At 31.5% G+C, this 23,348-nt stretch overlaps 2 protein-coding genes and 1 pseudogene across 4 annotated transcripts; 2 read left to right on the top strand and 1 right to left on the bottom strand.

The window, feature by feature from the left end:
- Positions 1-1,155, top strand: part of LOC100793708 (uncharacterized) — a 3,814-nt pseudogene extending 2,659 nt beyond the window's left edge.
- Positions 1,156-4,474: 3,319 nt separating this feature from the next.
- On the bottom strand, positions 4,475-6,956 carry LOC100794233 (probable LRR receptor-like serine/threonine-protein kinase RKF3). Its single transcript, XM_003520173.5, has 2 exons — positions 6,107-6,956; positions 4,475-5,981 (listed from the first exon to the last, which is right to left on the bottom strand). Exons 1-2 carry the CDS (start codon positions 6,725-6,727, stop codon positions 4,725-4,727), a joined length of 1,878 nt encoding a protein of 625 aa, XP_003520221.1. The 5' UTR covers positions 6,728-6,956; the 3' UTR covers positions 4,475-4,724.
- A 9,811-nt stretch (positions 6,957-16,767) lies between these two features.
- LOC100802873 (receptor-like cytosolic serine/threonine-protein kinase RBK2) lies at positions 16,768-20,697 on the top strand. Of its 3 annotated transcripts, XM_041007037.1 has the most exons (8): positions 16,768-17,874; positions 17,914-18,134; positions 18,399-18,650; positions 18,747-18,901; positions 19,179-19,258; positions 19,347-19,482; positions 19,598-19,747; positions 20,299-20,697. In XM_041007037.1, the coding sequence occupies exons 1-8, from the start codon at positions 17,744-17,746 to the stop codon at positions 20,404-20,406; spliced, it is 1,233 nt and encodes a 410-aa protein (XP_040862971.1). In that variant the 5' UTR covers positions 16,768-17,743; the 3' UTR covers positions 20,407-20,697. The 3 variants fall into 3 exon arrangements, with proteins under 3 accessions (XP_040862971.1, XP_003518937.1, XP_040862972.1); XM_003518889.4 differs by having other exon boundaries at positions 16,768-18,134; XM_041007038.1 differs by lacking the exon at positions 20,299-20,697 and having other exon boundaries at positions 16,768-18,134; positions 19,347-19,478; positions 19,598-19,746.
- The last annotated feature ends 2,651 nt before the right edge of the window (positions 20,698-23,348 follow it).

Below are 23,348 nucleotides of genomic sequence, written 5' to 3' on the forward strand. Positions count from 1 at the left end.
TTTTTGAAGAATTTTAGTTTGAAATAATGGGGGTTAGAGTTAGAGAATGACGTTACATCACGGATGATTATGACATGCAAAAAAAATGCATAATAGTTTTTATTTTATTCCACAGGAATGTTCTGAAGGCCGTAGAAGATGTACCACAAGCAGGTGAAATTAACTTCTACTGTAGTCACCATGATCATCATGATGAGAATTGGCGAATGAAGCAGGTAAATGCAATAATCCATATCTAGTGATGAGCCTCTCATCTTAGCTGGTGGACTTAATTCACTAGATGAATCGGATTACTCCCTAGAAAGATGGACAGATATTGTGAAGGTATGTGTCAGTACAAGTGAGGGACCTCAATTATTGTTGCCTTTTGGTCTTATTCTTAAAAATAACAAAAATCAAAATCAAATTTTTTAATTGGATCCAGTACTATAAAGAGATGGGAAAGCCAACACCAAAGGTTGAAGTGATGAAATATCTCAAGAGTAAAGACTACACTGATGCTAAGGACTATGCAGGGGAATGCGAGTCAGTTGTCATGATTGCCAAGGGCCAAAGTACAAACTCAATTTTGAACCTCTTAAGCTTTTGATTTTTTGAAAAGTTCAACGTGGTTATTAATGATTAATACTATCATCCCTAAAATTGTAAATATATATTATGCAGGTGTCCAGGGGACATGTAAGTATGGAACTCGGGTAGACTACATATTATCATCATCAAATTCTCAATACAAGTTTGTTCCCGGTTCCTATTTAGTCCTTTCTTCCAAAGGGACATCAGATCATCACATAGTGAAAGTTGATGTGGTGAAGGCAAATAACAATCCAGAAGAAAATAATGTGACAAAGAATCCGCAACAACCAAGACAGAGAGTTGTAAGAATAACAGAATCCAATCCGTCAAAGGCTATCTGGAAACCATACAATTGACTTGAGACATAAATTGAGTTCCCTTGGTTTAGATTAGTATTTTGGAAATGGGGCATTTTGTTTTGTCTCTTTGTCATCTTACCTTGTACACATCTTTCTTCAAAGAGATTTAGAAGAATATGACAAAAAGTGTGATGTGATGATGTATGTTTTTTTTTTTTTAAAAAAAATGTATAGATTTTGATTAAGAGTTAAAAAATTCTGCGAAGTAATTTCTTGCTTCTCATTCCATTCCTTGACAATTTTCGTAAAATTCAGGATTATAAGACCCTGTTTTGAATTGAAAGTAAAATTAGTTCATTTTACTTCTAGGTACGGAGCAGAGCTGTTAGATTTGTTTTTTTTTTTTTAATTATAAGAATCACTTTTTTACTTTATTTGTTATTTTTAAAAATTTGTATAAGAAACAGTGAAACAATTTTTTATTATTTCTTGTATAAGATTTTTAAATACAAGATGACATTTTTATAAATAAAAATAAAAAATATTTTTCAAACTAAGAACGCGAAGGTCAAAAACATTAACCGAGTCGTTATCATTTTTCCTCTTATTTTTTTTTTAACATTGAGCAAGCACGTACCAAGAGATGATAAATTAACATCACACTCAAGTTAAAGATAAGACCCCGTTGAGTTACAACTTAAAAGCATGCTGGCCCTCCTTCAATTTATTGGCAAAGCTGGCACAACCATAAAAGATGGCCCAGAAGGACCAGACAAAATTGGCAAACATGTTTCAAGGGAAGCATCACATAAATAACCCAAGAATGTTATGATGTATCATGTATGTCAATATGTGAAAGGGAGGAATATATTGTTGGAGTACAAGTTAACCGAAGTCTCGTATAGCCTAAAAGTAAAAAAGTTAAACAGATGTAAATGAGGAGAAGATTTATAAATCTGAACCTTAAGGTTAAAGTGTGGTGTCCTTATGTAATTGTTTATGGCTCAAATCTCTCATGTGTTTACTCTCTCGATTTCCTAAAATTTAAAGGTATTCATGTTTCTCCCATAATAAATGAATCTCTTTCGTGTTTACTCTCTCGATTTTCTAAAATTTAAAGACATTCATGTTTCTCCATCTTTCACATATTCTAGAAAGTCACATAAATAACTAATGATTCACTTCTATTTTTTTTTCCTCAAGTTAAATTCATTCTAGAGGACCACCTTTCCATCTTCTTTACAACAGAGCACAATCCTCATTTCTACCTCAAATCTAGGATCGATTCTCACTTTCGCTAGGTCAAAAGAAACAAGATTGGTTTTCTAAGCCAATTGCTTTTGGCTGATCGTTTGGGGGTTTCCACCCCGCGTGTAGTTTCATTGTAGTTTGGGATTTGCCCCCTCTTATACCAAAAAGAAAAAAGACATAAAAAACATTTCATTTAAGAAAGAGATGGGTAATGAATATGGCTATATAAATACCTATTGATTATGCATATGGAACTAACAACGAAGTCCAAGAAACATGTAAATGAAAGACTAAAAATAAAGAATGAATTATACTTTCTTCCTTGGAAAGATATTTAAATTATATTGTTCCTTTCTAATTTTTTTAAAACTACAGCCTACAGTCCACTCTTTTGAGAGATTAATATATGTCAATTTAATTTATTTTAATATGAATGAGCCTATTAAGGTTAAATGTTGTTTTTTTATACACTTTTAGTTCACTAAAGATAAAATCCAATCCAAGTGGTATATGCGTTTGATTTTAGCACTGTGGAAGATAAAATAAAGAATCTAAATGTAATTTAAAAGAATAGTATGAGTATATTAAAAAATCCAAATCATATAAAGAAACTAAAATTTTTTAAATAAAATATAACTTGGAGTAAAAGAGTTTGAGAAAAATAGAGAATAAAAGAATTTAGAGAGAACTGTGTATTCATTCCAAAAGAAATAATCTATTTATAAATACAAAGATAACTAAGAAGTTACAAATGATAAATAAAAAAAAATCATAAGAGATAAAGATATGGATCTCACATTATAGATTGTTTACAAAAAAAAAATATAATTAAATCTGACATTTTCTTTCCGTAGAATAAATTCAACTAAATCTGTGGCCCAATATTTTTTTTTCTTCCAAGCTGGGCCAATCCTTCCTGTACATAACAATTAAAGAAAAGAGACTTAAGCCCATTATTCAGTACAGCTCAATACTTAGAATGATAAAATCATGTACTGTATTGTGAAGCCTGACAACCACCAAGGTATCCAAATGATAAGGCAAGCCATCTTTTATATATATATATAGACCACATGTATCTTTTATTGCCGATAATCCTGTTCAAGCTGAATATTTTTATTTATATATAGGATAGGATGATATATTCCAGCTTTATTCATGCTATGGCTAAAAAAAGATATTAGTTTCAATGTTTTCTATTCTTAAAATATGATGATGTTTTGTCTTAATTCTTATTTTTTAATTTTTTAAATAAATATGTATAGTTGTAGTCTTGTAAGTGAATAAAAGCACATTAATTTTATTTATAAAAAAAGAAGCACATTTATTTATAACCTTAAGGATTAAAAATAAGTAAAATTTAGATAAAGGATTAAAAATAAATAAAATTTAGATAGGATTAATTCCAAAAAAAAATCCAAAAAGCAAAAGTATATTTAAACCAATTCTATTTAGAGAAACACTTGGGTGTACACTTACCCAACTTTTTATACCAAATTGCTTGATCTTTCATGAACAACTCTGCAGGTGAATGAACCTCATGCAGTCGTACTTGTTGATTCTTTGGCTTTGAGTAAGGTGGTTGGTTAAGTTTCAATCGTCAAATTATCCCATTGGTGCCTGGCTGCGGTAGAGTTCAAGTGGTGAGCTTTTGGTTCTAAATTCAAATCACTGCATCCCAACATCTCATTCCCAATTCCCTCACCAGCCTCTCCCACGACCGAAGAAAAAAAAAAAGGCAATTAAGATCTCATTTGAAAAACAAAAAAGTACTTCATTACTTTAATAAAAATATGATGCTCTTTAATTTCTTATATTTTAATAGGGTATTTTGACCCTCTAGAATTTGGAAATTTGTGATATTTGAGAATAAATTCGGCCACAATATTAGTTGTTTTGTTTTTGTCAATTATTCGAGAATAATACACCACCCCATCAAAAAAAGGAAAAAAGAGAATGCGTGAATTATGCAAGCCCCGTGCGTTACAACCCTACTTGCATTTAAGCTATTTGTACATTTGTCTGATATATTAATAACTGCCAGCTCCATTATGGTAATGATTGAAGTTCAGGAAAATAAAAGTCAAACCAATTGGCCATGTTAGCCGATTAAGCACATAGGCAGAAGCAGCCTGGTTAACCCAACCCACAACACAAGGGAACATGTGCACTTTGCTTCTTTTTTGGGTTATGACCCATGCTTGTTTCACTCTTACAACAACTTAATTTCCGGTATCCCCTAATGAGCCACTAGGTTGACAAAACCAATTGTACTCATCTACTTCAACATTTAGTATTGAGTTGTGACACAAGGAGAGAGATACAATACAAGTGCCAATGGAGCTCAGAGCTAAAAATAGCATCACTTCTTGCATAAGATTCTTAAAATGAATTGGAGGATTGCTTCTGATACAACAGTGTGACACTTAATTCATCAAAACTTGATCATCCGTACTCTTGTTTGCCATTACATAAACTCTAGCAAGAATCAAAATTTAATTTGTACATCCAATTTGGCTTTGTAACAGAAAACACTTAAAGAAAAAAAAACAGTATTCTATAATCTACATGTACAAACAAATTATCCAAACACCCAAAATCTCAATCTGTACTCAAAATCCTAGAGCTAGAGCTTGAGCTTCTTTCATCCCTAGAATTAGAAGATTGACGATCACTTTCTATAGTATATGATTGATAACCCGTTGGACTAGAGAGCTGACCAGAGCCACTACTACTCACAGATCTCTCAATATCAAGCCTCCCAGCAACAAGAGGAATTGGCCTTTCAGGTATTGAAGGCACTGATTCATCAGTCTCCATCATTTTAACAACCTGATCCATTGTAGGCCTAGCATACAACTGTGGATGAGAACAAAGCACAGCAATTAACACATACTTCTCAAGAACTTGTTCTGAACCCGGTTGTGGCATGCCATCTTCAATAACACTCAAAGCTTTACCCGTTCTAACCAATGACCAAGCCCAATCAGTCAAAGCAGAAGGTTGACCATCATTGTTCATCTGAAGAGCCTTCCTCCCACTCAAAAGCTCAAGAAGCACAACCCCAAAACTGAACACATCGCTTCTCTCTGTCAATTGCCCATACAAAGCATATTCAGGAGCAACATACCCCATTGTTCCAGCAACCCTAGTGCTCATATGTGTCATCCCCTCAGGGTTGAACTTGGCTAGTCCAAAATCTGCAACTTTAGCTTCAAACTTATCATCAAGAAGTATATTACTTGCTTTAATATCTCTATGAATGATTGCAGGTTGAGCCCCATAATGCAAATAAGCCAACCCTCTAGCAGTGCCTAGAGCAATCTTCTGACGAATTGGCCAACTCAATTTCATACCATTAGAACCAAACAAATGGTCGTGGAGGCTCCCGTTTTTCACCATATCACAAACAATGATCCTCTGGTAACCTTCCAAACGAGTAGTAACAGAACAATAGCCTCTCAAAGCAACAAGGTTGACATGTCTGACACTTGCAATAACCTCAACTTCGTGAGTGAAGCTTGCATCACCGGAAGCAGAACAATTCTTGAACCTCTTAAACGCAACCTCGCTCCCATCAGGAAGCAAGCCTTTGTACACATTCCCGTAGCCACCTCTCCCAACTATGTTATCCCTCGAGAAATTCTTGGTTGCTTTCTTAATATCATCAAAAGTGAACCTGATCAAGGTTGTGCTCTGCTCCATGGAATCCAATCCAGAAACCAAACTGATTTCCGAGACACGAACATCCTTATCCCCGGCCAAAACCTTGTCTTCCAGCTTGCAATAAACCCAAACCCAGAGAGCCAGCAGTAACACGACCAAGACACAGACAACAGAAACAACAGCAATAATAACCTGGAGATATAAAATTGACTGGGATGGTTAAAAATAAAAAAGGAAAAGGTCGCGAGCAGGTTTGACCACTCATACTAACAAAAAAATTAAATTAACAATTAACATTTGCCAATAAAAATAAGAACCTTTTTTCTCTTGGAGGAGGAATTGTTGTTGTTAGAGGAGAACTGAAGGGAGAACAAGCACTTGGCGGTGCCGGGGTCGGAGGGGCCGAAGCGGTTGGCGAAAGCGGCGGCGTAGATAAAAGCGTAGTCGGTGCAGTGGGTGAGGTTTCCGACGGAGTCTCCCAGTGGCGGGAGAGGGGAAAACGAAGAGGTGCAGAGGGCGCAGGGGGAGTTGTTCTCGAGCGATTGGTTGCAGTTGTTACGGATGTTCTGGAGGGATGGTTGAGGGACCAGGGACTCGAAGTCTTGTTTGGTGGTGACGTTGTTGCAGCCTTGGGAGATCCACGAGGTTTGGAAACCGCAGGAGGAGGTGATATTGTAGGTTGGGTCGAAGTTGTTAACGTAGGACTGGAAGTGGGTCCAGCATGTGTCGGAGGCGTTGAGGGGAGGGAGGAAGAAGCCGCTGCGGCGGAGGTAGTCGGATAGGACGAGGCGGAGGGATTGGCTGATCACCTGGCACCGCGAGGTGTCGAAGGAGCTGGGTTTCGTGCTGCCCAGGATGGTGAAGTTCAGGGGACACGTGTCACATAGACAAGAGAGAGGGAGAGATAGGAAGAGAAAGAGGTGGAAGAGGGAAATCATGGGGGTTATGGAAATGAAGCAAGAGTGGAGGGGTTCGTGATTTTCCCAAGAAGAAAAAGAACAAGGGACGTATGAGGGAATGGTATTTTGATATTTAAATTGACCATGCTAGATGGAGTTACTGATGAATGTGATGCTGATTGATATTTGGCATGTATTTGTATTAGTATCTGATATGATATACTGACACAATACTCATATTATATTTTTTTAGATATTATAGATATTTACGTGTTAGTGTCGTATCCGATGTTCGTGACCATGTTTCTTAGTAGCAGGAGATATACAGGGAGGATGCTTCCGAGAACTCGATCGACCTACTTACTCTCAAGTTGTTTCTGGTGTGCTTTGACTTGTGTGTAATAATAATACACACGATCATGGATCGTGGATCGAGGATCATTCCTTCTTCATCTTTTTTTTTTCCAATGGTCACCTACTTTATTTCGTTCATCTCTTTCAACTCCATTTTCAACATCTAGACCAAAATTTTAATTGGATACTCCTCGTGCAACAAATCTACACGTCACAAAAGCAGGACGCCAAATACTTTAGCACAGTGACCAAATGATGTGACATAATTCATTAATATTAAATTAATAGTTTGAATAATATTTGAATTTGATTCTTAAAAAAATATTTTTTTATAAGTTTTATTTATCTTTTGATTAAATTTCAAAATAGTTAAGATTTTGTTTTTTATGAAACATAGGATTAAAGAGAAAAAAAATACTTTACACCGAATACTTCATGCTTTTTTCTTACGTCATCTTGACGGGTTAATGATCGATAAAGTTGTGTATATTTAATTAAGAAAAATTATGAGACAATTCATAATATACATAACCAATCGTACTAATTTAGAGCATGTAAGTTAAAGTGGGCTTTGGAATATACTTGCCTAATTTTTTAATGTGTTCCAGTCGTATTCGGATTTGCCCGAATTTTCATAAGAAAATATAGATTGACACAAAGATGATTTATCGATCTCGTAACGGAAATAAATGTAATAGGCTTTCTAATGGCACATTTTTCTTACATAGAGAAGACATAATGCATAAATAAGGTGTCCATACTCCATACTGGTCATTAAAAATTATGTAAAATTAAAATGATGAATATTGGTTAATTCAAAGTTGTCTTTTGTTCTTTTCCTCGTATGTTAGAGAAATAATACTTGAATTGAGATAGTTACATATAGCATGAGCAAAGAATGAACTGAGACGGCTTTATTTCTGTTCTTTTATATAACCTAATTTTTTTTTATCAGGTCATTTATTTGTACTCAAATGAGATGAGTCCAGTTAACTCGATGTTTTAATATAATATATCAATATTAATATTATGTATAATTAAATTATAGAATAAAAAAATTATAAAATTAATAGAGTTTAATATTTATGCACTAAAAATATAAAATGATTTTATATTATCATTTAATTACAAATTATTATTTAAATTATTTTAAAATAATTATTTAAAAAGTTAACAGACTTATTATATATAATAGGTTATGATTAGATGATTGTGTAAAAAAATTTATATTATCATTTTATAATCATTTTTTCTCAAACTTCAATTAAAGTATATTTTGTGATAAATATTTTACTATCATTATAAATATAACATCATGCTATATATTCTCAATAGAAGTTTTCTGGATCATTGCCCCTTGATATTGAAAAATACAGTGGTGGATTGAAGTCTAAAGCCATTCAAAGTGCTCAATTGTTGGTTCTTAGAAGAGAGATTCTTAGACATTGTCAAGCATTGGTGGGAGTCCTACGAGGTACATGGTTGGATGGCATATGTACTCACGGAGAGATTAAAGAGACTCAAAAACGAGTTGAGGAGATGGAATAAAGAAAGCTTTGGGGGTGTTCAAAAACAAGCTAAGGAGCTAGTAGAAACAACAAATGGGATGGACTTGAAAGAAGAGGAAGAAGGCTTAAATGATGAGGAAGTTGAGACAAGGAGGGTGCTTTTGGGAGATTTTTGGAGGATGTCTAGAAGACATGAATCTCTTTTACAACAAAAAATCGAGATTTAAATGGTCGAAAAAGGGAAATGGAAATACCAAGTTTTATCATTCTATGGTAAAATGGAGAAGGAAGCAATGTGAGGTGAAGGGCTTGGAGATTGAAGGTGTGTGGGAGGAGGATCCATCCAAAGTCAAAAAAGATATAAATGAATTCTTTCAAAACAAATTTAAGAAAAGTGTTATGTCCAGGCCTACTTTAGATGGAGTGGATTTTGAATCTATAGGGGAGTCGGAGAACCAAAGTCTATGTGCAAGATTTAGTGAGGAGGTAAATGAGGTAGTTTGGGAATGGAAAAGGATAAAAGTCCAAGTTCGAATGGGTTTAATTTCCTTTTTATTAAAAAATGTTGAATTTTCATGGGAAGGAATTTTATGATAATGATGGGTGAGTTTTGGTCCAATAGTGTTTAGGCCTAGGGGATTATAGATTCCTATCACTCCTTGGGTGTATGTATAAAGGCATATCTAAGGTCTTAGCCAAAAGATTGAAATGTGTGTTAATTGATAAGAGACAATGTACTTTTTTTTATTGTGGGGGGTGAAGATCCATGTTAGATGGAGTGCTTATAGCCAATGAAGTTTTAGATAAGGCACTAATGAGGAAGAAAAACTGTGTGATTTTTAAAGTGGATTTCGAGATACATGATGGGGAGGATGAAGTTTTGTGAAAAAATGGATTGATTGGATTAAAGGAGGCTTGCTATCTTCCTGAACATCAATTTTGGTTAATAGGAGTTTAGAGCACAAAAATGACTTAGGCAAGGTGATACCATTGCGACTTTCTTGTTCCTTGTGGTGACAGAAGGATTGTCCAGGCTGATGAGACGAGTGGGGAAGACTCCAAGCTACCAAGGGTATAAAGTTGACAAAGATCAAGTAGAGGTGTCTCTCATGCAATTTGCGAATAATACTTTGTTCTTTGCAAAAGCTTCTATAAGTAACATGTTATGCATCAAAACTATTTTGAGAAGCTTCAAACTTGTATCGGGTTAAAGGTAAAAAAATTTAAAAGCAAATTGATTGGTATATGGATGGAGGAACGTACTTTGTGTGTATATGCCAGGATGCTTAATTGTAAGGTGAGGAATATCCCCTTCATATACCTTGGAATTCTAATTGGAGCTAATCCTAGCAAAGAGGGAACATGGGATCCGGTGATTAGCAAAAGTATATTCTTAATAATTAACTCTCTATTTTTTTCATTTTCCCTTCACACAAAGTCCTTCATGTGCTTAGGAATGTAACTCTCCTTTTGGGCCTGGACCTTTCCAAATCAACTTCGACTTCTTGCACACCCTGATTCCTGTTATATCATATTCCATCCAATTATGGAAAAAGGAAGTGAGGAAATTGCTTTTTATATAAATATAAAAAAAATTAGTTATACTATATCTATTTTTTATTTAGGCTATTAATATTAATAACAATAATCTTTTTCTTTTACTTTTTATATAACTAAATAAAAAAATTATTTTTATTTCCTTTCATTTTCTCTCACATCAAATGATTTTAAAAATAATTTCAGTTATTACTCTCTTTCTCCTTCCTTTCTTCCTTAAACTTATTATACCCAAAACTTGAATCGACATCTATAAGACGTGAGTTCAAAGTTGCACAGTCGCAGTTTTTTTTTTTTATTGATCAGCTGTATCTTCCCAAATTTATCACATATTTGATTAAAGTGAGATAATAAGAATCTCTCACACGTAGTTGCTAAGTATTAAAATAGATTTATATATTGTTACGCTAGCTGAAGACCAGTTCATGTGATTTTGCAAAGTCTCATAACGTGCAAGCGAGGGGCCGTTTTCAGAAATTTTAGGGCACAAGGCAAAACTTTTAAAGATACTTAATTTAATATTAAGCATTAGTTTTTATATTAATTTAACTGCTAATGTTATAGCTGTAAAATTATTTATCAATATTTTAAATAATTTTAATGTTTCATCTTCAATAAACAAGATGATTAGTTCATTTAATTTATCATGCAATATCATTGATCTCAGATAAAATTTAAACAAATTCATATTTCATCAAAATCAGAAGTTTACAACTACAGTTTGATTATTTATCTTCTTTTCTTAATTGTCGATCCATTTTACTTATTAGTTGCAATCACACATTTTTATAATCTTTTAAATGCCTAAGGTATATATTGAGATTTAAAAATAGTAACATACTGATGGACCTAAGGTACTTCAAAAAGGGTGCTTGTTATTAAACAATAAGCACTTAATTTTTAAGGGGGCCTACTAAGGCACTTGCCTAAATTGGCGTAGGCAAACACGGCCCTATGTAAGCGTTCCACTCGCATTCAGATCCAAGATAACAATGGATTGAATTTAGGTCAAGTTTTATGAAATCTGCACATTCCAAAGGATATTATTAGATATTTAAAGTAGATCAATAAATTATATAAACGTGTGCATTTATAATATTTACTTTATGAATAATATGAATCTAATAATATGAGCATAATGCATCCCTCTTTTATACGTCAATACCGATACGTGATCCATTATTTCTTTGTGTAAATAGAAACTGAATTTAGTTCACAACTCATCTTTGACTTTACTTCACAGACAAGCTAGTCAATCTAATAATATTGCTTACTCATTAGCTCGAACGTTTCAATTCTATGCTAGCCGCACTCGTTTTTTAATGTTCCTGATTTTATTAATGTTGTTCTTTGTAATGATATGAGATAACCATCTTGCAGTAAAAAAAATGACTTGAGATATTTACTTTTTATTGTCAATTTCATTTGCACTTGCAGATTTTTTTTCATATTTAATGTAAAAACTTTGGGGGAAAAACCCTCAGTTTTGCAATTATAAAATTTAAAATAAATTTCAACTCATTTATGATATAATTTTGAAAAGATACAAATAATGTACATATAGTTGTTTTTTTATTAATTATTTTAGAATAAAATGATTTCGACATCCTCTTAATTTTAAGGTGCCAAAGCAGTCACCATTAAATTAAACGAGTTAAGTCAGTATCTCACAATTAGGGAGGGATACTCATTGATCTATCTTGAATAATATTATTTGTGAAAAAGAGTATAAGAAACAAAAAGAAAAGTATTTTTTTAACTTAAATTTTGATATTGTTATTTATGTGTCATTTTTTAATTTTGGCATGAATGAAGTTTATTTAGAAATTTAATAACAAAATATTCTTTAAAGACAACAAAATAATTTTTTTTTCCTGTAGGAATCAAAGACAAATATTCTTAGATTTATAATAACTCAAATATTATGTTCAATTGAAATAAACCTTCTAAATAATAACAATTAACCAAATTTGGGAGTCCAAAAACAATAGTTATTCAAATTTGAGAGACTAAATAAACATATAAGTCTTTTTACATATAAAATTAAAGAGATAAAATATGTTACCTCCTGGTGGTGGGGCTGAGGTATTACATGTAAGATCATAGGTTCAAACCTCAATTCAACAGTTATATAAAAAAATATTAAAAATAAACATGCACTAATTTAGAGGCATGATTCAATGAGTTTCTTGGCAGGTATATACATAATTTTCACACTAATTAATAATACATTTATTAATTGGCAAGTATATAATTGGTTGATAAACAAATAATAAGTTTTCAGATTATATTAACAGATTATGAAATTGTTAGTTAATATATTAAATGAGTTTCTCTAACAGTAGTTGATGACAATAAAAATATATTTTAACACTTCATGAATTTTAATTACCCAAAATTTCAAGAATTCAGTTCAAGAGTTTTAATCTAACAAAGACTTTATGTAATCACCTCAACTTCAAGGATTAATCTTATATTATATTTATGCATGTAAAATATCAATCCAAATTAATGAAAAAGTTATATAACTGGTAAGGCTGCATACAGGTTGAGATTGGTTAAATTTGAGATGGAAAGTTGCCTGTCATAATTAATTGAACTCAATTTGGATTAGATAGGTTTTATCACACGAACGAGAGGCAAATAAATGGATTTGCACTGTAAAAGACCCACAAGGTCCAAAATCATGCGCATGACTCATGTGTATCACTTTCTCTCAGTCACTTAGAAAGTCATAAACACAAGTTGGTGAGAATAAAGTTATTTTAGACAATTTTGGATTCTTGTCAACGAAGTATATATTTTTGTAATTAAAAATTATGAGATTAATCTTTCAAAAAAAGTAGAGTACCAATTATAGAAAAAAAATTATTTCCATATGGGTTGATTTACTCATATGGTCAAGAATCAAACTCCGATCAAATTTGAAGCCAAGATGCCGATTAAATTGAATTCAATATATTATTCTATTTAATATATATGATCTGTTGAACTAATCTTATTTAATTTTAATTAATTTTGTTTGAATGGATGAAATTGATCTGATTCTTGATCACTCGTAAAATATTCCCTTAGAAAGGAGTAAGAGTGACTGCTAGAAAATGGATAAAAAAATTAATTTTGTTACTTGGTAATGGATAAAAAAATGTTGTTCACCCAATGATGTGACTGCTAGAAAATATCACCTAGTTGAAGTGTTTCACACTGAAGTGAGAAAATGAAAGTAACATAAAGGAGTTGGTGCAATAGCAAAATCCTCGTACTATTGCAAATTCTGAATCTTTTGTGGTGAAAATTTGGGCGAGAGTGAGACCCTGAGAGACGCTAACCAGAACCAAGTAATTTTGGACACTGCTTAAACCTTATTCAATCGCGAACCATTTCAGGCGTACGAAATAGATTCACTCATTCATCTAAAAGATACGCGGGAAAAAAAATCTGATACTAACATTCATTAATTCTTAAAAAAAAACTGAAAGAAACTGATACTTGGAAGATGGAAATACATAAAATATATATATATATATATATATATATATATATATATATATATATATATTTAATACGGAGGAATGATGAGCGTGGACCCTAGTAGATGATTTGCTGGTGAAGAATGTTGAGTAATAATAAGAAGATATTGAGTGTTGTAGTTCAGTTTCTTGGCTGAGGGGTTTGGTTTGTGCGTAGTGATTGTGTTAATTACGCTGAAATGATAGCGAATCGAGTATACTAATATATACTGGCGAAATTGGTAGGACGTTACGTTGTTTCGAGATTCATTTTCATGAGCAAGCAAGTCACAATTCATTAAGAGATACATTTATATATTTAAAAGAGAAAAAAGGTTGTCCATTAGTGTAAAATATTTTATATTATCAATAATGTAAATTATTTTATATTATCGGTACATAAATATTATACTTTTTTATTTAATTAATTAATAAGTATCTTACTTAGTGGGGGTTGTAGTTTGTGTTTTTAGTATCTTACGTGGACAAAAAGAAAAAAGGCAAACCTCTGCCTTGGCTTCTCTTAAATAATAAATGCAAAGCATAAACCTAGCCGTAGAAGACTTGTTTAGGTTCTGTACATAATGACAATAATAATGACAGACAATTATGGTGTGGGCACACATCTAACTAACTTTTTGTTTTTAATAATAAAAAATAAAAATTAGTTCTAGAAAAGCTCCATAGAACATTTTTTTAAAAGTTATTTTTTATTTATAATATTTTTTAAGTTATTTGGACGAAGCAGAATGAAATCTTAGAGAATGTGCTGTATTTCATGTCAATCAGGATTGGTATGTTTCCTTGGTAGGGTTTTCTTCTTTTTGCTCAATAGATCGTTTGGATATATCTTCTTCGCAGCCACCCTGATAGTACACAATTTATTGACCGACAAACATTAGAATCTCAATCTCCTCCAGTTTTTTTTTTTAACATATTTATTTAACAAATTTTTCTTTTAATTTTTGAACACGCTGCTACATAGTCTATTGTATTCACTCAACGTGTGGAGTATGTGAATTTTGTATTATAAACTACACTTCCATATTTTAATACAAAATTTATATTATATATTAGTAAAAGAGTGATCATATTTATTTAGAGCATCTCCAATATACTTATTAAAACAATTATTTAGAGCCTCATTATATCAAATCACGTTGAAGCAACTTACTTACATTTTATTCAAATGATGCAATCATATACCAACTCACTTTTCTTTATACTTTAATTTGCACTTAATTTTATTCCACCATTAAAATATAAATCTTTTAAGTAAAAAATTGTTTTTTTTTTGTTGCAAAAATCATTGTTTCTTATACAAGAAATAATGCTTAAATTTAAGCAACTCCATTGTTGTTAAAAGTACAAACAACACTTAATACAATGGGAGTGACTTGTGTCTCTTAATCAAGTGATATAGGTTTAAAATATTTGTTGACCCTTTAAAATATTTGTTGTCTAAAGCCATTCTAGTAACTAAGTATTTAACTTTCTCATATGCGTTGTTGTGAGTTAAGGCTCACCGGTAATGCAATATTTCTTGATTATCACCTTTAATTATTACATTTTTTAATTTAAAAATATGTTAAATCAATATATTAATTCTCACATAAAATTATCATTTTCATATCATACGTCATTTATATATTAAGAGAGATTTTAAACTAGATTCTTTTAACATCAGGAACCTTTGCAAGAGAAAAATAAATAAATTTAAAACTTTTCAATTGTTTGAAAATCAATTCTGAATATTTGAAGGGCATGTTTCCAAAAATTTATGGACAAACATGATCAAAATAAAATAATTTAAGAATAATTTTAATTTATTCTTGACACCTTAATTTTATAGTAATCTTACATTTGTTTTAGTGTCTCGATTTTTTTACCATATATCTTCTTATGACCAGATAAACTTTTCTATAAACATTTATAAAATCAGAACATAAGAAAAAAGAAGTAGATATATATGTTAAACTTAATTTTTGATAAAGTTAAATGAAGAAATTGTTAAAAATTAACTTATGATTAAACTAATTTTAACTTGTAAAAACTTCTTTTATTTTGTTATTTACGGAGAAGTTTATCTAATAACTAATAAGATCGAGCTTCTATTACTTTCTTTTTCTTTTCATATCTATTTCCCCATGTATATATTCTAAGGGTGTAAAAAATTCTTTTTGAATTGCAAGCAGAATTTCCCATACTTCAATATACTAACACCTACCATAGACTCTTCTTTATCTTTTTTTTTTTAATCACATATTATTATCTTCTTCTATCTCTTTTATTGTTATCTCTTTCTTCTCAAAGGATGCGTAGACCTTTTAAGTACTAAAGTCTATATATTGCCCAAAAACAAGTGCTTCGTAGAAAACATTGCAAATACAGGAAAATATTTTTTTTTTTGTAAAATTCTAACAATATGAGAAAGTCAAATATACTGAATCTATAACTTTTATGTAAATACTAATGCACTTATCTGATTAGATGAGTTTATAATACTCTATAATCTATATCCTAACTCTAAATCGCAATTTGTTTGGCCAATGAAGCCAAGTTTGAGGTTGGTTTGCTGTGCAATAAAATAAACACCATTTTGTAAAATAATATTAATAATAATAATAATAAACACCATTTTGTAAAATAATAATAATAATAATAATAAACACCATTTTGCACGTGCCGTATCCTAGAAGAGACCTAGGAGTGCGCACACAACATAGGCGCCTCTGACTCTGTGATCAACAAGCTACCGTGACAAGGATAAGGACGATGTTTTTTTTTTAATAACCACCTTTTTAGATCATTAATATAATATTGTTAGATAATGAAAATAATAAAAACACTTTTTAATATATTTTTTTCAAACTAAAAAGTATAAATAAAAAACATAAAAAAAAAATCACTTTGGCATGGGTAAAGCCATCTTTTCTTTGCCACCTCTTCAGTCTTCCTCAACAATCCAAACCCCTAATAGCATAATCATAATCCCCACCCTCAGCTTTCATTTCTTATTTCGTACGGTGCCCATTGAAATTCTACAACGCATAAAATATTAATTATCTATAGCCAGAATATCTACATAACGAAAACAACACTCCAAAATATTATTTATTTAATTAACTACCATCTATTATTTTTTCAGTCTGCAAAATATTCACTAATTTAGTTTATATTCAAAATTGGAAAGAAACTTTGTAACAAGTAGTATGATCATCTAGCTGAATTGGTTAAACAGAAATATCTGAGTTATTATAAAAAATTTATATTATTTTCGATTTCTACTCATTAGAAAAACATTGTGACAAGTAGCGGGACAACATTGAAAATGGCAATGATGGTTGTTTGTTGAAGCGGGGAGGCCAAGTAAAACATCCTCTTATGGTTGCGTCTCTGTTCTCTCCTCTCCACTGTCTTTTCCCCTGCCTTCCTCTGTTCCATCTTTGAGTTGAAACCAATGTCAGATATTTCTCTCCGTGTTACTCAGCAGCACAAGTGGTGTTTTACTCTTCCCGTTTGATTGAATTGTATCATCCAAGTTCCAGTGCTTATCACCTTGAGAGTTTCATAGACGCTGTGTCACTATATGGAAGCAGAGTACTCTTTCTTCTGTTTCTGATACGTGTGTTTTGGGTCTCTTCAAGTTTTGGATTTCTCTGTCGCGTTGGCTTATCCCTCGGGCTTCTTTGATTCTTACACTTTAGGAAGCTTTCCTTGTTTCTCCCTTTTTTCAACTAATTTATTTCTTGCCACCCAAAAAAAGTTTTAAGGTAGAAATTCCAAAGTCCAATATTTCATTTTTAGGATACAATCGTTTTGGGCAATGTCCTTCAATTTAATATTTTTGTATCCATTCCTATTCTCCAACTTGCTTTGGTTGGATATTCCTAACTAAGCTAATTTTATGTTTCATGTGTTGCTCTTAATTCATCATCTTTTAATTTGTATTTACTTTGTAGAGAGAGAAAAAAAGGAAAGAAACATTTTGTTTCCAGAGAAAAAAAAAATTCATTTTTGTCTTCCTTAAGTTATCCTCTACCATGAAATTTCTCACTTTCCCGCTGGGTTTGTGATATCTTTTCTTTTACTTGAGGGTTTCGGTGTTTGTGGGTCACAAAAGAAAAATGAAGGAAAAGGTGGATTCCCCAGTGACAGTGCTTGAGGACTATTTCAGGAGCTCAGATTCAGAATCAAGTTCTTCCAAAGAGCCTTCAGCGGATTCTGAGTCTCGAGAGTTTTCCAAATCTGCTTCTAGGTGGCATGAGTCTCGAGAGTTTTCCAAATCTGCTTCTAGGTGGCATGCATTTCTTCAATTATTGAGGAGCGGATCGAAGAAACAGATGAACACCTTACATCCTCTCAGTGTCCTCAAGCTCTCAAAAAGAATGAGCACTAGCATGAGGGAGTCCATTCTCCCAAGTTGTCTCTTAGATGCTACTGCTTCCCCCTGCAGGTCACCTTGGAAGATATTTACTCATCATGAGATTCAAGTTGCAACCAATTCTTTTAGCCAAGGTATGCAGAGAGCCTCAGAATAATATTTCTCATTAAGGAACATTGAATTGCTTTGCTTGGTTTAAATGTTGAGTTTAATTTGTATGCAGCTCTCAACTAAATAGAAATGATCATGACTTTTAAGTTGGTTATTACAAAAATCAAACAATCTTACCATATATATTAGTCTTTAATTATACTAGTATGTTTGGATGATAGTGTAAAAAGGTTTTATATTGTGAATGTATTTAAGTTAAATTCTTAAATTTTATGTGGTCGGTGCAGAAAATTTGATTGGGAAGGGTGGTTATGCTGAAGTTTACAAAGGGTGTTTGCCAAATCGTCAGCTTGTGGCAGTTAAACGGTTAACAAGAGGAACAGCTGATGAAATCATAGGGGATTTCTTATCAGAACTTGGCGTAATGGCGCATGTAAACCATCCCAATACTGCTAAGTTGGTTGGTTATGGAGTGGATGGTGGAATGTATCTAGTTCTTGAATTGTCTGAAAAAGGAAGCCTTGCTTCAGTTCTTTACGGTAATGGTTAATGGCTTGCTAATTTTTACTTTTTATTATTTACTAAGCCAATTATTAGTTTTGTTTAAAATTTTCATTTCTTTGATTCTGCATCAGGTTCCAAGGAGAAACCACCATGGTTTATTAGGCACAAAATTGCATTAGGAACAGCAAAGGGTATATTATATCTCCATGAGGGATGTCAAAGAAGAATTATCCACAGGGATATAAAAGCTGCCAATATCTTACTCACGGAGGACTTTGAGCCTCAGGTATGATGAATGAATGCATTGGATTCCCTTGTATATGTTTGATTCTATAATTATCACCACAGGTTCCTTATGTTTTTTGCATTTTGTATTTACCCCATAGACAAACAATTTTTTGGAAGATTCTTCATTTTGTAACGGACGAAACTTCCCTTATTTCAATCACATCATTAACTCCTCTAGTCCCCTCATTTTTAAAATGCACTATTTCTAAGTTATGTACGTAAGTGAACTTAGATATTTTAGGAATGAATTGTAACGTTACGAAATTTTTGTGCAGATATGTGATTTCGGGCTAGCAAAATGGCTACCAGAAAATTGGACTCACCACACCGTTTCAAAATTCGAAGGAACTTTCGGGTTTGTGCCCTTCCGAATTACTTTCCGTTAAAAGATTTTGTGGCTTCCTATTAAGTATTAACTTTGGTTCCTATTATGACTGCCACAGTTACCTAGCACCTGAATACTTGCTGCATGGCATAGTAGACGAGAAAACGGACGTATTTGCCTTTGGTGTATTGCTATTAGAATTAGTGAGTGGGCGAAGAGCACTTGATTATTCACAGCAAAGCCTTGTGTTGTGGGTATAGTATCTTATTTAATATTTAGTTATTTACTCACAAATTTCATTCTAGAGCCTTTGGCTAAAAATCTTGCCACACTACAATTTTTGACTTTTTCCTCCTACCATTTTTTCAGGCAAAACCATTGCTGAAAAAAAATGATATTATGGAGCTTGTTGATCCTTCACTAGCAGGTGACTTCGACTCTAGGCAAATGAATCTTATGCTCTTGGCTGCTTCTTTATGCATACAACAGTCCTCAATTCGTCGCCCCTCTACAAGACAGGCACGTTCTATATTTCTTTTCAAAATTTCAACTTGGATTTTTTAAGTTAACTGTTTGTTTATAAATGAACACTAAATTAAACTAAGTGTGTTGTTAAATAGTATCCTTAAGGTATTGGTTAAGAAATTAAAAAGAAAAAATATTTGTTGTAAAAATTATAGAAAAATGTAAAACAAAAACCATAAATATAATTTTACGTGTCCCAATAGTTTTTCTTTGTTTTAGTTCCTTAAAGTTATAGTAAGATTAGAAACTAAATAACTGACTTTATAATATTAATAATTAAATTGAGGTTCAGTCTTAGATGTAAATATGTAATAACTAATAAGGAATCAGTAGTGGTTGTTTATGAAATATAATGTCATTTGGTACTTATATCTTCCACATGTAATGTGGTCCGCTTTTTTCTAGTGGCAGAAAATATGCGACTCAATTGTCTCAACCCACTAACCGTTCTGTGTCTATGTACCTAAATGTTATGACAAAGTCCATTATGAAGCATGTGACTATGACAAAGAGACCATTATTAAGCATGTGACCCTTTGGTGCAGGTTGTACAGCTTCTGAATGGGAACCTTAGCTGCTTCAAGGGCATGAAGAAAACTCGAATGCCTTTTTTCCGAAGAGTGTTTAGGGAAGAACTCCTTGATTCTGATTAGGTTGAAAGCAACAGGAAGTCACATGATCACTGAATAGTGAAGCTGATCTCTCTGATCCCTTATTTCTTGGGGAGTTTCAGCAGCTAGAAATTGTCTCATCAGAATGAAAATTTTCACTTTGTTGAGCCCAAAAAAAAAGAGCATTCTAAACCCTTCAACCTGTGTACGTAATAGTTCTTATATATATAATGGTATTAGAGTCAAATACTTAGTTACTTGCAAGGAAGAAACATTGTATTACCGGTGAGCCTTAACTCACAACAACGCATCTAATTTATCGTTCCCTCCTAATAGGGTCTACCTAAATTTAAAAACATACTTTCTTTTCCCTTTCTCTCTCCCTTCCCTTGCATAATCACAAATGTTTTTGTAGGTGAAAAAGGTCTTACGTGGAAAGCCAAAAATGAAAGCCACTAGAGTCTTGTGTATAAAAAAATTCTGTTTTAAGATTTGATATCTTACTTGGAAGCAGATAATTGCAAATATTTGCTTTGTGTTACAGACAAGTGCAAGTGCATAATCATCCATAATAAGTTTGGCAGCTCTTGGAATGAGACAATCAAATCAACTCCAGCGCATTACAAAGATCAATATATGCTAATGAAATGAGGCAGCACAATTTAATTAAATGGTCATCAGAATTCTCAAATATGCGTGTGTTTTTAACATTTTTTTCAATATTTATTAAAATACATACTGGTAGCCCAGTGGCTAATCAAAATAAGAAACTGAAATTGACTAATCTTATCCATATACACATAATTTTGTCGTAATTTTATAAATTTTTTCATATATTTATAATTGGTTATACTTTATTTTTATGAGCATTTTCATTTTATCCATTCATATTAATACTAAACGTTATTAAAAAAAATAATTGTAATTAAAGAATAAATAATTATAGAAATTTCCTTAGAGGAAAAGAAATAAAATATGTTTAAGTACTATAAATATTGTATACACAAATTTGATCTTAAAGAAATAAAATATGTTAGTTTTCTGAACCTAAGTTTTGTATTTGGAGGCGGATGAAGATGAAAAAGTAGTGAGGACGGGATCAAATGACAGGTATACGATGGGGAAATGTGGAAGGTGGTTGTAGGATTGAAACAGAAAATCATATGGATCCAGAAGCACGTGTGGCTGGTAGGAATGGTCCTTCTTCTTCTTCTTCTTTGCTTAATAAAAAATATATTTAAATTCATCAACTGAAAACTAGAACCTAAATCCTAATTAATAATGGTTATCTACAATTCTACATTTATTTATAAAATATATAAAAAATTGAATTAAATTTTAGTATATGTAGTTTTTACTAGTCTTGATTTATTATTTTTATTTACTTTTAGTTTTAATTTTTTATAAATTTATTCATTTGATGTTCATTTTTTACTGCTATGTATTAAACTTTCTTTCATTTTAATTTATTACGTTCATGTAGATATTTTTTTCATCAATATATTACGTGACATAATTTTAAAAAAAAATCAAGAAAAATTTTCCTTCTCTTATAACTTTCATACAAGGTGTATTTTTTTAGTCATTGATATTGGTAAGGATTATCACTTGCTTTGCAAATAATTAATTTCTATTGAGAGAACCTAATTCATCACTTTTAATCGAATTTTAATGAAATTTCTCATTTTAATCATATTTTTCATTCATAAACTTTAAATTTGACGTCTTATTTAAAGAAATTAAATCCAATTTCATTTAAACTAATGACATGTTTTATCTCTTTAGTGTATAAGTTAACATTAGAATATAATTTCCAATTAATAAAATCTTGTATATATAATTAAAAGATAATTAGCTTGTTAAATATGTTAATTAAGAATTTATTTTAGACTTTGTTTATTAAAAAGCCTCTTGGAAGAAGAAAAACGCATTTCACTCATCTTTATATATTTTTTTAAAGGGAAATGTTTACTGATTAATTTTTAAATAGGAACCCTCTTAAATATTACCGACAAAAGAATACTAATTTCCAATCTATTTGTTTAAAATTGAAAAACAATATGTTTATATTATATGTAATATTCATATTTAACTTATGTGTAAAAATGAGATGAAATCACATGTTTACTGAGGGCTTAACTCAGTTAATTAAGTAATGTATAATATAAGCAAATTAAACAATACAAAGTTTTTTTATATTATTTTTATCTCTACCACTAAGAATATATCAATTATTAATAAACTATCAAATTTCACAATAACTTATACAAACAAAATTATAACTATTATTTCTCAAACTACTTCTGGCCCTAAGTAGTCTTTAAACCTAGCTTTTGAGACAAACAACCCAAATATTCTTTACAACAACATATCTTTAGGTTTTCATAAAACACACAAAATATTTGGTTAAGGGTAAAGGTTCGCTCACTATCTATCACTTTATAAGATAGACATACAAATGCAAAACCCACTCATTGCACTCAAAGATTTACAATTAACACAAGTGAAGTTCACAAAGTTTAGAGCTTAATAGAATGATCACTACACTTTTTGGTATTAATTAATTATAGAAGCTTATTGAAATATATTGTTTTCTTTCTTTATTAAATGCAACATTTGATGTTTTTTACCAACTAGCCACTTTGATAAGATGAAAATCATACTTATTTCTCTTTTTCTGTATTCAAAATCTTGTGGCAATTACCATATTTTTCTTGTGTTAGAAAGTAGAGTACATTGTTATTCTCTTTCTTGCTCATAGGCATAATTTTTGAGATTCATATAGTAGGTAGAACTTTTCGTTGACACCATTTTGCACTTTCATGGATGAATATGAGAATCCAACAGATTGTATGCTTCACAAATATTTATGCATTTAACACATTATACGGCAAACATATATGGATATATAAATAGTCCATTTCGTTTGATCATAAAATGGTAGAATACAAAACTCAACATGTAGAGTAAGACTCTTTGCTACA

Source organism: Glycine max, chromosome 2 (genome assembly GCF_000004515.6).
Source record: "Glycine max cultivar Williams 82 chromosome 2, Glycine_max_v4.0, whole genome shotgun sequence".
NCBI classification, from domain to species: Eukaryota; Viridiplantae; Streptophyta; class Magnoliopsida; order Fabales; family Fabaceae; genus Glycine; species Glycine max.

What these genes read in the sequence shown, in the direction of transcription:
- LOC100794233 (XM_003520173.5), bottom strand. Translation starts at nt 6,727, where the DNA reads ATGATTTCCCTCTTCCACCTCTTTCTCTTCCTATCTCTCCCTCTCTCT. An exon ending in CCTCCTCCAAGAGAAAAAAG is followed by an intron (nt 5,982 to 6,106) that starts GTTCTTATTTTT and finishes TTATATCTCCAG; the next exon opens with GTTATTATTGCTGTTGTTTC.
- LOC100802873 (XM_003518889.4), top strand. Translation starts at nt 17,744, where the DNA reads ATGAAGGAAAAGGTGGATTCCCCAGTGACAGTGCTTGAGGACTATTTC. An exon ending in CCTTGCTTCAGTTCTTTACG is followed by an intron (nt 18,651 to 18,746) that starts GTAATGGTTAAT and finishes ATTCTGCATCAG; the next exon opens with GTTCCAAGGAGAAACCACCA. An exon ending in GTCGCCCCTCTACAAGACAG is followed by an intron (nt 19,748 to 20,298) that starts GCACGTTCTATA and finishes CCTTTGGTGCAG; the next exon opens with GTTGTACAGCTTCTGAATGG.